At 38.8% G+C, this 18117-nt stretch overlaps 1 protein-coding gene and 1 pseudogene across 5 annotated transcripts in view; one reads left to right on the top strand and one right to left on the bottom strand.

The window, feature by feature from the left end:
* The window catches only part of COL14A1 (collagen type XIV alpha 1 chain), a 242324-nt gene that overhangs the window by 141517 nt on the left and 82690 nt on the right, over positions 1-18117 (bottom strand). For all 5 annotated transcript variants that reach the window (XM_067017540.1, XM_059043433.2, XM_059043430.2 and 2 more), the window contains 5 exons: positions 15071-15222; positions 13201-13330; positions 11590-11735; positions 9728-9857; positions 5458-5597 (listed from right to left, as the gene is read on the bottom strand). In XM_067017540.1, coding sequence (XP_066873641.1) covers positions 5458-5597; positions 9728-9857; positions 11590-11735; positions 13201-13330; positions 15071-15222 — 698 coding nt within the window. The remainder of the gene's footprint in view (positions 1-5457; positions 5598-9727; positions 9858-11589; positions 11736-13200; positions 13331-15070; positions 15223-18117) is intronic.
* On the top strand, positions 6185-7050 carry LOC131744114 (transcription factor BTF3 pseudogene; annotated as a pseudogene).

The following is an 18117-nucleotide window of genomic DNA, read 5'->3' as shown; positions in this document are numbered from 1 at the left end:
CCTTGGCTCTTTTCAAAATTAGGGCTTCACCGTCTGTCAGGGCTGTGCTTATATTTCACCTCCTCATGCGGGTGTTCATTTTTCTAGGTATCTCAGTAGGGTGATTCTCTAACATTGCCCTTGTTTGTTTTCTCCCTAGCACCCATCCCAGCCTGAAATTATTTTATTTTCTAGTAGAAGATGTTTATTATTTCCTGCATAGAGTGTAAGCCCCTTGAGGTCAGGACCTTGTTTAGCTTCTTTGCTACTGTATGTTGAATTATATATTTTTTTGAGTGAATAGAATACATAAATGAAAACTGAGATGGAAGCACCAAAGATCCATTTTACAAGAGATTGAAAAAAAAAAGGGGGGGTGTGTGGCTCATCTGAGCAAAGAGTTAATCCAGAAACCATAAACATCTTGAAGGAATTGACCTCAGGTCAAAAAAAAGATTGCCAGCCTGGGGGAAGGAGTTTCCCTTTTCACGTTTTTGGAACTCTGAGCCACTCTGCTAGAGAGGACCAGCCAACCCCAGCCTTTTCAGCCACCCCAGACATGGATTGAAGTCATCTTGGAAGTTCCAGCCCAGTCAAGTTCCCAGAAGAATGTAAGAGTCACCTTAGCTGAAACCACATGGAGCTGAGACAAGCTGACCCTGCTGAGCCTGCCCAAGTTACATAATCATGGGTTGTTATTTTAAGCCAGGGTGTTGGTTACATAGCAATAGTTAATTGAAAATACGTATTATCTTCTTCTGAATCTAGGCCTGATAATATTATGGGTAATTCTTAGCATTTAATGTTTACTCTGGTCTGGGTATTATCTCATGCTTTACTTGCATTAGTTGTACTTACATCCTTACCACAACATTGTAAGGTAGCTCATTATTACCCCTAAGTGGAAGATGGGAAAAATGAGACTCTAAAAAGTTAAGGAACTTGCCCAAGGGAAAGCCAGCTAGTTCCTAAAACTTAAACACAAGTGTTTCACGCTCTAAATTCTCCGTTTGTAAATACTATTTACAGTATGGCTCCATTATTTAAACTCATAGAAAAGACAAATACTTAAAATATGAGTTCAAGATGTTCTTCTAAACTATATTTCCTATTGCTTTCTGTTGTTTTGAATCGTAATGGCTAAGATTTACTGAGCACTGATAATGTGCCAAGGACCTTACATTCATTGTTTTATTTAGCCTCCTTATCCCCCATCAAACACTAGGTATTTATAATGACTGTTTTACAAGTGAGGAACCTGAGGCCCAAAGACTTTAACCAACTTTCCTGGAGACATAAAACTATTAACTGGAATGAATAGTTAGGCCTTGCTATACTTATATATATGTGTATATATATGTATATGTATATATATATATATATATATATATATATACACATATATATACACACACATATATATGTAAAAGCATATGTATTTTGAACATTATATATTGAATATATATATTTATATATATTTTTCAACAGATATATATATATATCTGTTGAAAAGATCTAGTTTATTAAGAGCATTTTATTTGATGCTGAACAGACCATATTTTATGCATTAATTATTGATCATTTTATTTCATCAAATGAAAACTTCTAGGTATCATTTATTTTTACTTATTATCATATTATGTTTTAGATTAAGTTCTGGAACTCATTTTATTGGTAGTACTTTTAAGATGTAAGAGAAGAATTTGGGAAAATGGTAACAAATGACTATGATTCATTGTTATGCAACGATTTTTGAGAAAAATTTTTCAAACTATCTAGCAAAAACTTCACTTCAGCCTATTCTAGGATGGATGAAGAGAATCCTTGATGAGGAACGAGGGACTTGGGCTCTGCTCTGGGCTCTGTTGTTGAGTCATTGCTGTAGGGGGCTGGTCTTGTCTCTCAGAGTCTAAAAACTGTGGCCTTTCATTTATACAACTCAAATGGCAGCACTTTAGTTCTCCATCATGTTTGAACATTTTCCCCAAATCTTTTCACAGTACATGCTATCTGAGATGACTTCTTCCTGCAGTTTGACAGGTCAGGATTTGGCAACATTTTTTTCTATAAAACTTGCACAAGGTGCTCTCTGTAAAAATCTCAGAGGCTGTCTCAGGTTTAGCACTCAATGTGTGTTAGCTGCCATCATCATCATCATCATCATCATCATCATCACCATCATCACCATCATCACCATCATCATTACCACTATCACCACCATCACCATCATCACCATCATCCTCATCACCATCATCATTACCACCATCACCACCATCACCACCATCACCATCATCCTCATCACCATCACCATCATCACCACCATCACCATTATCACCATCACCATCATCACCATCATCCTCATCACCATCACCATCATCACCATCATCCTCATCACCATCATCCTCATCACCATCACCACCATCACCATCATCCTCATCACCATCATCATTACCACCATCACCACCATCACCACCATCACCATCATCACCATCCTCATCACCATCACCATCATCATCACCATCATCACCATCATCCTCACCACCATCACCACCATCACCATCATCCTCATCACCATCACCATCACCATCATCATCATCATCACCATCACCATCATCCTCATCACCATCATCATTACCACTATCACCATCATCCTCATCACCATCACCATCATCACCATCATCATCGTCACCATCACCATCATAATCATCAACATCATCATCATCAGTAGCAGCAGCATTTGTTTAAGTGCTCTGTTTTATTTTTCTTTTTTGGTCTCCAAAAGTTAGGGAGAGGCGTCATGCAGAAAAGACACAGAGGAGGAAGAGGAAGTGAAGGAGGGAAGATGGGAGGAAGTGAAGCAGAGAAATAGGAATTGAGTAGAAAACAAAGCTTTTATAATCAATTACATGTTACATAGTAAGTAGATTTTAGTTGGAACATTTTGAAATTCTTTCCAGAATATTTTGGGAATTTCCTAAAAATCCAATTGTAGCATTATCTTTAAATAAAAGCTTAAATTAATAGAAGTAAAGCAAAATATGGTAGGAATATTCACCCTTAAAATCATATATTCCAAAACTAGGTAAAGTAATATTTGACTTATATAAGACACTTATCCAGCAACCTTTAGTCTCAGTTGCACGGTTAACAATTAAGAATTAAGAACACACACACCAGTCAAAATGGAAATGCTACAAAATCTACACAGTGTTTATGCATTTTACTCAAATAAAATGTTCTCAGATTTTTATTCGTGGTCTATTTACTCATATTTTAAATTCAGTTTTATCAAACATAGTTTTCTAATTTCCCAGCACAATACAAATTAGAAATAGCAAGTGCCCACTCCCAAGATTGAAAAACACTGCAGAAAAGCACACGTATGTCTCAACAAATATATTATTAGTCTGGGGTCATTATGTATAAAGGCAAATAATGTAAAATGCCATGAGAGGCCAGAACACCTATAATTTTTTTTAACTGGATGTTAACTAGACCTATTATGATCATTTCACAGTGAATACAAATATTAAATCATGTTGTATACCTGAAACTAATATCATGTTATATGTCAATTACACCTCAATAAAAATATATAAATATATTTAGATAATGTAACTCATATTTACATATATATGACAACTTATTTTTGTTTCATGAAAAATTATCACCAAATAAGAATATTTCGCAGTGAAAAAATATGCTAGTAACTACAGTTGTTATGTTACTTTAATTGTTCAATGAGTCAACATTTTAAAATTGGCAAGTTTCACATAGAAATAAAAATCCTTGGTCACATAGTCAAGGGGAACAAGACCTGGCAGCCCCCGGCTAGATTTCTGTGCAGCAACCATCCTCAGGAGCTGACACCTGCTGCTTCTTGGATGAACATGTACAAACTCCCTGGCAGTGTAGTCCCCACCACACCCAGCACCCGTGTCACTGTAACCCATTGTCTGTTGTCATTCATTGTTGTCTTTCAGTAGAGAATTTCTTCTACACGCATGTCCCCAAAATGGGAATATGAAATAGAACCTAAGGTAGCTTCATATTTCAAGAAAAACAGGTGAGACTGTATTTCTTTGCAGGTGTGACAATTTCTGCACTCATTTACATTATCTGCATAACCTTCCTACACAGCTGAATTTGCAACCCTCGGGAAAGTAGTTTATTTATCGGTGATAACAGAGACACTGATAGCTTGGTGCTTTTGACTTCCTTCTTTTTCTACTCCAGGATCTCATCTTCAAAAGCAAAGCAGCTAGTCTAAAGATTCCAGTTTCGTCAGAATTATTTGCCCTCAGGATTTTTGAAGATTTAATGAAAGATGTTGAACAGTATTTCTGTACTGTTAGCAAATGTGCAGTTATTGTCCATTCGTTACCTAGTGTCCCGTATGATGGCACATTCCGCAAAATATTGCTTGGATTTACTTGTAGGAAAAAGTTTGTCTCTGCATATGAAAATATTTGCTTTATTTGGTCAGAAAATAGAAATCATGTAATCCAACATATTTCCCTTGTTGTCTTAGCTTCTTGGACCAAGATAAGAAAAAAAAATAAAAATAACTTTGCTATCTAGCCTGCTAGAATATATTTCCAAGGAAAGAATTTCTGAAGAGTATTCGTCATTGAGTGCAAAATACTGTATCTTCATGGGTTTCAATAAGTTCTATTATTTGAAAGTATCTTCCCACACAAAACCTGAATGATTCAGTTTTCAATGTAAGCTCATTGAACTAGTGTCTTTCAGATGTCGATTTACTAAAAAGCAGAGGGATAACCTGTAAAACACTGATATTTCTAGTTTACTACTTGTGTGGAGATACATACTTCCTTATCCCTATTCGCTGGGGCAGAATATGTATATGAATATGTATTTTCCAAAGATGCCTGTGTCAATATCTATCTCCCATCCCCCTTGCCTCCCACCATAGCTTGGCACTATGCTTCTCCCCATCTTGAATCCATGCAGGGACTTGTGGTACCTCCTACCTATGGAGTGTGGTGGAGGTGGTATTTCTGTGACTTTTGATGCTAGGTAACAAAAGGTGACACAGCTTTCACCCAGCACTCTCTCTGTCTCTCTGGATACGTCTGGGGACTCCTGAGCCAGCAGGTAAAAAGTCCAGCTCCCCTAAAGCTGTCATGCTGAAGGGACCACGTGAAGACTCTACTTAGAGATATAGAGAGCCACTCCAACTCCCAGCTGGTCCAGTCTCTCCAGACCAGGTACCAGACATGAACATGGAAGCTGCTGTGATGACATCAGCTCCAGCCGCTACCTGGCTACAGTCTCAAGAGTGACCCCAAGCCAGAACTACACACCCAACTCCAATTCCTGACCCACAGAAACAACAAGAGAAAATAAATAATTAGTATTGCTTTGAGCCACTGTGTTTTGGGATGATCGATTACATAGCCATAAAAAACTAAGACCCAACCACTGGAAAAACGCACATCCTGTTCCACAGCTTACCTCATTGATTTCAGTCCCGTCGGCGTTGTTATATACAATCCGATAACCACTGATCTTTCTTGAAGTTGGGTCCCACGCTAACCGGGCACTGTTAGAGCCAATACTGGAGATTTTCAGGTTTCTGGGTGGACTTAAGGGCACTTTGCAGTAAACGGAATAAAAAAATCAATAAAATTTTAAGTAACATACATGTAAAAAAGACTCCCAAAACACAGCACCTCTGACTTCTGAACTACTTACATATAAAAAATTTCAACCAGATAATAACTGATAATAAAGAACATTAACACATCTACAAAAGTTTTCCTTGTAGAGAATGAATAGCAGCAACCAATTACACATTCTTAGAAGTAAATGAGGTGCAGGTAAATCTTCTGTGCCTTTCTTTTCTAGTCAAAGCTATTATTATAGGCTGATACAAATAAAAAACCTAATGGATCAAAAACCAGGACACCTGAAATTAGATCTTAGCTATTGCATTCAACTAGCATCAGATCCTGGCAAAGTCACTCTACTCCTCTGATCCACAGTTTCCCATATGTGAAATGGTTTCCCATCTGCCGTCTCCACATGAGTATCTATTACGCATTTCCACCCTAACAAGTCCAAACCCGAACCACTGACTCCTACCACCTCTCCCAGTCTTCTCTCTCAGTCTCTTCCTCGGAACAAATGAAAACTCCATGCCTCCCATTGCTCAGGCCAAAAACCTTGGAGTCGCTCCCTCTAGCTGCCATCTTGCCTCCCCGCGTGTGTGCGCGCCTTATCTCAGCTGGTCTGCCCGAGACCCCCCTGAGCGCCAACCCTAGTCCCCCGCGCGGCCCCATTTCCGCTCCAACAAGATGAAAGAAACTATCGTGAACCGGGAGAAACTCGCCCAACTGCAGGCACAAGTGCGCATTGGTGGGAAAGGAACTGCTCGCAGAAAGAAGAAGGTGGTTCACAGAACAGCCACTGCAGAAGACAAAGGACTTCAGTTCTCTTTAAAGAAGTTAGGGGTGAACAATATCTCTGGTATTGAAGAGGTGAATATGTTCACAAACCAGGGGACAGTGATCCGCTTTAACAATCCTAAAGTTCCGGCATCTCTGGCAGCAAACACTGTCACCATTACAGGCCACGCTGAGACAAAGCAGCTGACAAAAGTGCTACCCAGCATCTTAAACCAGCTTGCTGCAGACAGCCTGACCGGTTTAAGAAGACTGGCTGAAGCTCTGCCCAAACAATCTGTGGATGGAAAAGCACCACTTGCCACTGGAGTGGAGGACGAGGATGAAGTTCCAGGTCTGGTGGAGAATTTTAATGAGGCTTTTCCAAGAATGAAGCAAACGGAATTGAGTCAACTTCTGAAGAAGATAAATCCTGAAGAAGTTACTGGGAGCTGCTATTTTATATTATGACTGCTTTTTAAAATTTTGTTTATGGATCTGATAAAATCTAGATCTCCAATATTTTTAAGCCCAAGCCCCTGGACACTGCAGCTCTTTTCAGTTTTTGCTTACGTACAATTCATTCTTTGCAGCTAATTAAGCTGAGGAAGCCTGGGAATAAAGTTTGAAACAAAGATGAATAAAGTTCTTTGCTTAGTAAAAAAAAAAACCTTGGAGTCATCCAAGATTCAGGTTTCTGAACATGTGTCCCCTTCTCAGTGAAGCTTTCCATGATCACCTTATGTAGAATAATCCTTCCACCTCAATACTATCTAACTCCCTTCCTGGATTCTTTTTTTTTTTTTTTTATTGCACATTTATTGGTCTCTTGTCTCTCTCTTCGAATATACTATAATCTCAGGGGATTGCAGAACTTGGTTTAATTTTGTTCCCCTCTTTATCCCCAGTATTGCAAGTTCTCAATAAATATTTCTTGAATCAACGAGTAGGAGTCTCGCCCTGGATACATTCCGCTGGCTTTGTGAGACTAGATAAAAATAAACACTTTGCTGTGGCTTTAAAAGTATTTAAAGAGGTGTTAATATTTCTGCAGATTCCTGACTACCAATTCCAAAGATTTTTGCACTTCTTGAAGGAGCCCTTTCTGAGTCAACAGATAAAATTTGTCAATAATCTTTGAGGGCTTCCTGAGTTTTTTACAGGTTTACAGTAAAAAAACAACTGTTAAGATTGACTGTAGGCTTTCTATGAGCCTGAGATGTAACACGTTATCTCATTAAATCCTTACTTTAGACAGCAAGGATAGAGTTACAATTAGCCCCATTATACAGATCATGAAACTGAGGTAACTTGGCCAAGGTCATAGTTAGTAGAAGCAGAAGAGCAGTTTGAATTTAACCCAGGCAACTGATCAATTGATTTGAGAGCCTGTGCCGATAGAACCAGCAGAGTAACAACCTCGGAGATAAATCATGACAATTGTCAGCTGTAGCCATAAGCATGATGTTTCCTCACCCCCAAAGCTAACCCTTTCATTAATTCAATATGTACTGATTATATGGTAATAAAGAACCTATAGGACTTGGTGACTCTCTATACTTAAAGGGCTAGAAAGAAAGTGTAGGAGAGAGAAAAGCAATGTGATTAAGTGCTGCGCACACTTAGCTCTAAATTTTTCTGGAGCTCAGTTACTCTTGGCAGTATAGTAGAACAATCTCTAGTTTCCTCAGTGCATAAAAGTGTCAGTCTCAGGAACAGGTAGCCAGGATATCATTTTTAGGACTTTAAAAAAAATCAACTACTAATGGGAAAGAGTCACGGACACTTTTAAAAACTACAAGTATCTGCCTTTTGAAAGTTCAATTTAGGCCACTTTGCTCTTGCAAAGGACCAACATTAGTATCTAACGGAAGGTTTCACTAACTGAAAGAAATCTAAAGAGGATTTTTGCTTTTATAAAAAAAGGTGAAAGCAAAAATAGCATTCAGGCTTTGCTTTGCAGCAAACCGTTATGGAGACAGCGTGCACCCCAGCCAGCAAAGGCGGCCCCGCCAAGCTTCCCCTGGAAACTACACTCAGCATCTCAGCATCAAGCCGCCACAGCTTTGAACTCTGTCTGTGAGCATCTATGCTTTATCTTGATTTATTTTGTGCATCCATTAGCAAGATGTGTCCTAAAATTAATTGCTTCTTTGCTTTATGTCCTTCGGCTTGCAAAAGGTTTCACGGGAACACTACTTTCAAAGAGTGGAGGAAACCTGAATAAACAAATGAGTATTCTGAGTGAAAAAGAGATGCGTGGTTGGGAAAAGTTTTCCTTCCAAATCTACAGAGTCCCGAAATTGACTTAAGTGATATATTAGATGCTTTCTGACTTATTTCTTTTCTCCTTCTTTCTTGGGCTCTCCCAGTTGTGTTGTTTGTTGTTTTAATTACACCGGTCTTCCTCTGAAGAGCAAGACAACGTAGCGTCGACTAACAAAGAATGGATACAAAGAAAATTTCCTTATCATTAAATTTCTTGGTATGTTTCTAAAGTAGAATCTTCAATACAAAAGCACAGTAGAAATGGTGCTATTCACCTCCTTCCAGGCTCAGAGTGATGTGAGAGACCCCATCTCCTTCCCCTTTCTTATTCCAAACACAATGAATAGACCCCTATTTTTAATCGTAGGTGACAAAACATTGTTAGCTTGGCAGGGTAGCATTTTCTCTATATCAGATTTTCAAATAGATAATTACAACTCTTAAAAATATTATGAACTCCCTACATTTACCCCAATTAGGCTTGCCAATACAATTTTTACTCAATTTTTAAAAATTAATTGTAATAATAATAGTCTGAGATCAGGAGGACATCAAACATTTTCAGAAAAAAAGTGTGAATTTTGGTATGAGTGGGAGTAAAAAAAAAATATTGAGTAACTACGTATAATAACTTTCATTTGTATTACTGTATTTAATCTTCTATCAACCACACGCTATAAGGTTATTGTTCCTCCTTTCACAGGCTCAATAATGCTCCATCACTTGCCCACTGTCACCCACCCAAAGTATGACTTTAGCTGGGATCCACAACTTGGCTGCTCTGATTCCAAAGCCCATATTTTCCCCCCATATTCTGCTCTAGCATTTGGATTTAGACAAGGACCCTGGTGGCATCATCTAGAGGATGCCACAGTTCAGTTCTAGAATCCATGTGACTCAATAACAACAAGACGAGAAGAAATACACTTCCTTCCCCTAAATAAATTAGACATTTTCTTACATTACAATGAGCTCTTACAAGGTTCAACCTAAGCCAGTATTTCTAATTCAGAATCCCCATATTTGTTTGGGCTTTTATTACAGCATTTCATCTGAGTGACTGAACCACTCACATGTTGTTTCTTGTCCTGTAACAGGGTCGCTGGCCTCTTCTCCAAACATAGCATAAACTGTGACCGTGTATTCCGTATTGGGCGACAACGCCCTCAGCTCAATATCTGTGTGGGTCTCTCCAATTTTCATCTGAAAAGAACACACATTATCAGATCGTTTGCCAATGTGTATTATTCATGCTGATCAGAGTGCAGCTGAATACAGGTGAGACTTTATGTAATAAGCCTCTGCCTCCTCACAAACCCTTCATCAAACAGGTTTCAAGCCATAATTTTTTTCATTGTCTGATGTTATTTTATATTAGAACCAGAAACTATGAAACCATGTAAAACTGAATGTACTGTGCATGCTCTTTTAGGATCACTCTTTACATCTGGACCAGTGGCAGCTGCAGCCAGAATGACAGTGTCAAATGTTTGGTCCCCAGAGGAGCATGGGTGGAGATGAATCAGAAATGGTCTCTACGAAGAGAGTAAGTTCCAGGCAGCATGCTGAGAGCGGAATGCCAAGAGGGCATCTTTCACCGCTTGGCTAATTCTCACCAGTCCTCTGACTGGATGCCCAGTTTTTGCTGCAAATCCTATGGAGCCAGACCAGTGTTGCCCCATTCAACAGAGGGGCTTCTCCACTTGGATTGCAAGTCCCTTCCAGGAGTCCAAAGAGTTCAACCCACCTTGATGCCCAAATCGGCAATTTGCTTCTTGATTTGGGGATGATTTTTCTGACCCTGGGGGTCAAAGTAGCCAACTTTCTCAGTGTGTGACAACTGTGTGACAGGAAGGGTTTTATTTTTGTTTGGGGAAGAGGAAAAACATCTCCATAGACTGTCCCCTGTCATACAACTGTCGGGGGTATGGTCAAATTAAAATGTTTAATTTTGAAATATCTCAGTGTATATAATATAAAGGTAGAGAAAACAACGTAATATTCCCTGATGCACCCACCACCCAAATTTAATAAATAACAACATTCTGTCATATACACATCAGATCTTATTTTAAAAAGCACTATATAGTCAAATAAAACAAACTCCTTCTCACCACCTCTACCCTAATGTTGAAGTGTATCTCACTGATACATTTTTTTTACTTCTGCATACATACAAATATATCTATAAGTAATATATGGTTCAGTATGTTTAACAATGTGCATAAATGGACCATTCAGTGTAATATTTTTACAGTTTTTTCCCTGGCAATATTAGGTTTCAAGTTTTAGCCATGTTGAAATACAGAGACAGCGTTCATATTATTTAATTCCCTTATGAGATTCTTTTGTATAAATATGCCATTATTTTCCATTCTGTTGATGAATGTGGCAGTTGTTTGCAATATTTTGTTCTGACCGAGTGCCTGCATTGAAAAGTCCTTGGAGGATGTTTCTCTATGATGCATACCTAAAAATTTGCATATATCTTTAACTTGATGAAATATTTCAAATTACTCTCCAAGGCAGCTGTACCAATTGACACACCGGTTTACACGAATGTTTCTGTCTTCCCACATGCTCACTAATACGTAGTATTATCAGACTTGAAAAACTTTGCTAATCTATTGGGTGTGAACTGGTATTCCTATCTTTTTAATTTTTCTCTTTCCTGGTGAAGCTTAGTGTCTTTTTAGCATCATTTTAAAGTTTCCCTTCCACCAAAATAATTCAGATCGACATTAAATCCAAGTGGGCAAAAACCGTCTAAGCCTTGGTAATAAAAGAACACATGTCACCAATATTCTGTTCTTGATACTAGAATCACCATATTATTGGCCCTAAAGATTCTTGTCAAAAGAGGCATGTTTTAACAAACCAAACTATGTTAAGGAAGTCAAAAGTTCTAGGACTCTGGTAGGGAGCATGCAGTTACCTCTTTTTCATCCCCAGCCAGGCCTTCCGTGAGAGGAGCGTAAAGGATCAGGTACCCTGACGCTCCAGCCGCTGGGTTCCATCTCGCCCTCAGACTGTTCTCAGTCACGTCGTACAGTTCAAGGTCGGAAGCTATAGGTAAAGCAACTGCAAGAGGAGTTGTTTTTCAATGGTCAGCCATTAATCAGTGTGCTTGCTTATTTCAAGGTATCTATCTATATGTTAGGGTCTAAAACTAAACATATGTTTCAGGTAATTTTTGTCCTTGAATCTGTTCACATGGCCATATAAGCCCCCGTGGGGAAGGTAAACATAATGAATGTTTAAGAGCAGGAATGACACCTTTCAGCTTCTTATATCACATTACAGTGATGCGCACATCTGTCTGGGAGCCAGTCAAGAGTAGGGAGACTTTTCTGACCATTGTTTTATACCCATTACCAAGCACAGTGTCTGACCTGCAGCAGCCATTAAAAATAGTTGTTGGGTCACTTAATAAATGACAGAATGGGGGGGCTGGATGAACAAATACATGAATAAATAGATACTCATCAACACATTCCATCAGAGACAGTGAGGAAACATGACTGTCAGTAACAATAGGGTTTGAGAAAAATAAAATAATCAAGAAATAGGATTTGCCATATTGGAGAGGTAGGGAAAAAGGGATTAAGAAGAAATTGCAAGTTCCTGGCTTAAACAATGTCAATGAAAACTATGAAATGTTGTTTTCAGATATAATTCCAGGTCCCGCTTGCACTCCCAACCACAATGTCAAGTTCAGGACTTTGCTTACAGGCGCAGTTCCCTATCATACTTCTACTGGCGTGCCCGTAGTACTTCACTGCACTGATTTGTTTGTATATCCTTGGGTTGCATTTTCTCCTTTGCTAGTCTAAAACTTTATTAAGGGCAGGGATTGTTGCTAAAAAATATTTCTGCAAAGCAGGAGTATTAACACCTGCCTTACAAATTGCTTTCAGGGATAAATCCAATAATGTGTTGGAAGGGGAGTGTGATTATCATAAAGCCTGGCACCTTGTTATTGGTCTATCAGAGGCAGAGTTTTTAGATCAACTTTATATACTACCTGGCATGTAACGGGGACTCAATGAATGTTTGAAATAACTAAATGAGTGGGTGATCAAGTTTCTTAAGATGATCTCTTCCCAGGATTCTCTGAACATGTGTGCTTGTATATATGTGTGTGTGATCATGATCTTACTCAGTTAAGGAATGACTGACTCATATTCATAAGTTTTAATTACAGTGATACTCATAAAGAAAACAGATGTAATGTATTTTCCCTAATATTCTACCAGGCAGGAGAGCTACAGAGCTCCTTCTCTATTTCTAATGACAAATTCAAGCCCACTGCTTAGTTTACAATAAGAATTCACTAAATATTTGCTTATTAAATGAACAAATGTATTTTGCACACTTCATCACTAAGATTTCTCTCTCCTAAACATACCAGAGTTTTATAATATCCCTCCCAATATACGGCACCTGAAAACTGCAAATATAGCATGGGCCAGTACTACGTACAGCACAACTAAGCCACCTGAGCAATGTCATACAGAATCAGAAGTGGGTACAATTCAATACACACGTGTGGTTTCAGTTCCCCGAAGGCCTTCACTAGCAGTATGAGCATATATTGCAAAGACTGCTATCTGATATTCAGTTAAAGACATCAGGTTTTTCAATACTGTGGAAGATACGCTTCCATCCACCACCACCTGTTGAAAGAAGTTTGAGGAATGAGAAAATGGAATATCTCACATGTAGACTGGAAATCCAAAAGCAAAAATATCTCTAGCAAGAACCTTTCATTGAATATTTTCTTATTTGCACCACATCCTCTTTTCCACTGTGGCAGTCAATTCCCCTTGAATTCTCACATGAAGTGACCCACCTTTTAGGAATATGTCCAAAAGTACCTTACTAATTCACATCTAATGGAAACTGTGTCATTCCCGAGCTAATTGTTATCCTAATCACATCCATTTAGTAACAGTTGACATGTGACATTTTTCCATGGAGCCTTAGGAAGCATTTAAAAGGTTTATTAGTAATGGAAAAGATAGAGCTATTGGAAGCACTCTGATTTTCTTTTTTTTTTAAAGTCCAGATGATTTAAACCTCTAGAATCTACTCAAACACTTAAAAAAAACAAAAACCAGGGCTTCCCTGGTGGTGCAGTGGTTGAGAGTCCGCCTGCCGATGCAGGGGACACGGGTTCGTGCCCCGGTCTGGGAGGATCCCACATGCCGCGGAGCGGCTGGACCCGTGAGCCATGGCCGCTGAGCCTGCGCGTCCAGAGCCTGTGCTCCGCAACGGGAGAGGCCACAACAGTGAGAGGCCCGCATACTGAAAAGAAAACAAAAAACCGAAAACCAAAAAACATAAATCCTGCCATAATGCAGAAGAAAATTGTAAAACATGCTGAGGTCAATCAGAGGTTAGAACAACAAAAGGTTAGCACTTCAAAAGAAGAGAGGGAAGGACTTCCCTGGTGGGGCAGTGGTTAAGAATCCACCTGCCAATGCAGGGGACACAGGTTTGATCCCTCGTCCAGGAAGATCCCACATGCCGCGGAGCAACTAAGCTTGTGTGCCACAACTACGGAGCCTACGCTCTAGAGCCCACAAGCCACAACTACCAAGCCCACGCACCACAACTACTGAAGCCCGCGCACCTAGAGCCCGTGCTCTGCAATAAGAGAAGCCACCACAATGAGAAGCCCGCACACCACAATGAAGAGTAACCCCCACGCAACGCAGCTAGAGGAAGCCCGTGCACAGCAACGAAGACCCAGCGCAGCCTTAATTAATTAATTAATAATTAAAAACAAAAAAGGGAGATTTCATCACATTTTAACATACTTCCTGTATCGGACATGAAATGGGAACCATCCAATCATCTGGCAATAGATGTTCTCTCCTGTGATGGCCAACCGATGAGAAAGGCCAGCCACAGGTGCTTTATTATAGCTTTTCTTTTGCACGAATCTCTGCAAACACCCAGGAAATCCCAAACCCTGGAGGACTATATGACCACATTATTTGGAACACACAGACTTCCTTAAGGCAGAAAGTTCAGACCACTCCCAAAGCAGAAAGAAAATATCAGTAGCAAAAGGGGATTCCAGCCAGATAATTAACAACTGATTCCTTTTGCCTTAGAACTCATTAATTTTTAAAATCACAAAAAAGTAAAGTCAAAATAAGTTGTGTTAGAAATGGACACATGACCAGTTCTGAAGGTTCCTTGATGGAGGTAAGAGGAGAAGATGTAAATACCATAACCTAGAGAGATAGAAGATCAACATAGACACATGGAAACAAATTTTAGTCAAATAATTTTAAATGCTTGCGACAGAATAATCTCCTTATATACACATTTCTGTCTTGTCTTCACTACCGTACAAGAATTGAGAGAATGAAAATAATGGTTAGAAAATACTGTCTCCTTATTACCTCTTCTGGTTTTCCACCCCTGGCAGGATAATACACGACTCTGTATTTTTCCACTTTTCCTGGGGCATGAGTCCAGTTTACCATAAAGCTCCTGGCAGTGACTTCAGAAGTAATCAGTTCTGTAGGTGGCCCAATGGTGGCAAGGGCTGAGGCTAAATTTTAAAGAAACACATAAAATGAGCCTCTTTCCCATAGTTATTTCTTATGAACCTAGGAAACTCCACTAGTCAGAAATGATTGTTGATTTTATGCTGCCTCTAAGATTTTCATCTCTAGATAAATTAATTCAGGATTTCATTATAGGCATACCTCAGAGATATTGTGGGTTTAGTTCCAGACCTCTGCAATAAAGCAAGTCACACAATTTTTTTGGTTTCCCAATACATATGAAAGTTATGTTTACCTCATACTGTAGTCTATTAAGTGTGCAATTGCATTATGTCTAAAAAAACCCAATATACATACCTTAATTTTAAAATAATGCTTTTGAAAAAAATGGCACCACTAGACTTGCTTGACACAGGGTTGCCACAAACTTTCAGTGTGTAAAAGACACAATATCTGCAAAGCGCAATAAAGTGAAGCACAATAAAACAAGGTGTGCCTGTACATTTGTTTATTGAAACATTTGTCTATTAGGTACCAATCACTATACTAGGTTCTGAGGATACAACCTTAAATAAGACATAGCCCTTGACTCTAAGGAACTTTCTTGCTGTAGAATAGTACAAAAACAAAAACACAACATTAATTGAGTTTGTATCTAAAGGTACTCTTCTGAGCTCTTTAGAAGTATTACCTCATTTAATTCTCAATAGTTGCTATTATTGTTCCCATGTTGTAGGTGAGAAAACCAAGTCAGAATGATGTAAAATAACTTGCCCAAGTCACACTATTATTGAGTATCAGAGCTGAGATTGATACCCAAGCTTCTTGACACAAGAGCCTGTGTTTTTATGTAACAGAGGGTACTACCTCTATACTGAAGACTTCAACAAATGGCCAATATTTAAAAGTAAAAAGAGAAGAAAAAGCAACTATATATACTGAATGTCCACTATAAGCTAAACATCATGTAAGCACTTTGTGTGTGTTATATACATGTTAAAACAATGAGTCTGTAAAAGACTTGGGACATGTAAAGTTTAAAGTCCTTGAACTTTAGGATTTATTATCTGCTAGGGGCATTTACTTAAAGGGACTTTAGTAGCCATAACATGGGGGAAAAAAACATAGTTATGGAACAATAACTATGGCCAGGTACTTTATTACATGTTTTATCAGCAACCATATGTAGAATTTTTTGTGGGTAAAAATGGGCTCTAAAGTTATCTCATCAAGCACCTCAGAGAAATTTATTCAGGAAACTACTACTTGGCTGCCCAACCTAGTCCCAAGAGTTCTAGTCCAGGGAAAGAGGAATGATGGAAAAGAGAAGGACATGTAGCCAAATAGAATCATTCCACACTCTGGGTACAGTAAAGGCAGGAAATAAAACCAATCTCTTAAATCAAGATTTGGATATTATCTTCTTCTCAGATCACATCCCTATTAACCAGATGTAACCTGTAGACCAATGATATCAGGAGGAACAAGGGTTAAAAATTCCATGATGGCTGACCATCCAGGAAGATAGAGCAGATGTGCTTTTCCCTACTCTTCCCCTCAAGTACAACCAAAATTTCTGGAAATTATGTATAAGACAAGCATAAGACCCTGAAAAGTAAAGAGAAGAAGGTAGATGGGCAAGGGACTGTTGGACACGGGGAATGGTACAGTGCTGAGTTCCCTGAGTTTCCTTTTGCCTCATGTATCCTAGACATAGAGCTAAAGAATCCAGCCACCTAGAAACACAAACAAATACAGACAAAAACAATCCAATGAAGCCTGCTCTCTCTAGCCAAAGGGCCAGGAAAGGAGCAGCCTGCCAAGACAGAAAACTTTTAGGCAATAACTGCTGTAGTCTAGACAAAAACCACAGGAAAAAAGAAAAACCTCAACTGTGGCCCCATCCCCACTCATACCAGCAAACATCAAGGGGGGAGCCAAGACGTCTACCTTTCCTGACTGTAACAGAGTGCCCCAAGATTTACCCTCATCCTATGTGCAACCAGGGTGGTAGGAGAAAATACCAAATAGGGAAAAGAGACAATCATCCCTGACAAGTAGTAACAAATCCTTCCACCTCACGTCCATCTGTGATATATGGGGAAACCACATGAAGAGCTGGGACTTCCATCCCCATCTGGTAGTACTGAGGCACCACTCCCCTTTCCCTCTGGGATGGTATCACAATAGATCTTGTGTTAAATCAGTACTTGAAGAAATAAGGCCTGAAAAATTCTCAAATTTGACAAAAGGTGCAAACTATAGACTCAAGAAAATGAGTGTACCCTAAATAGATAGGCCAACAGAAACTCACCCCAAAATATACCATAGTCAGACTTCCTAAAACTAAACTCAAAGAAAAAAACGTAAAAGGAATGGGAAAGAAATGACACCTTATTTTTAGGGGGAAATTTTTTAATGACAGCAGATTTCTCATCAGAAACCATGGAGCCCAGAAGAAAGTGGCATACCATTTTTCAAATATTCAAAGAAAAAAGCTGTCAACCAAAACTCTATCTAGCAAAAAATATCTTTTAGGAATGAAGGGAAAATCAAATCATTTTCAGATAAAGTAAGATTAAATAAGAATTTTTCACCAATGGACCTATCCCAAAAGAAGGACTAAGGGAGGTTCTGTAAACAGAATAACAAAAGAAGGATTTCTGGGACTGCAGAAAGGAAGAAAGAATGACAGAAAGCATAAAAATATGGGTAAATATAATACAGTTTACTTCTCCTCTCATGTTTCCTAAATTATGTTTTGTGGTTGAAGAATTGTAACAATTTCTGATGTGGTTCAACATTTTTGGAGAGGAAATATTTAAGAAAATTGTATTACACACAGATATGGTAAAGGGACTTGAGGGAGGTAAGTTTTCATCACTTCACTCAAACTGGTAAAATATCAACATCAGCAGACTGGGATAAGTCATGTATAT

This window comes from Kogia breviceps, chromosome 17 (genome assembly GCF_026419965.1).
Source record: "Kogia breviceps isolate mKogBre1 chromosome 17, mKogBre1 haplotype 1, whole genome shotgun sequence".
NCBI classification, from domain to species: Eukaryota; Metazoa; Chordata; class Mammalia; order Artiodactyla; family Physeteridae; genus Kogia; species Kogia breviceps.
This window is presented reverse-complemented; position numbering and strand designations above follow the sequence as displayed.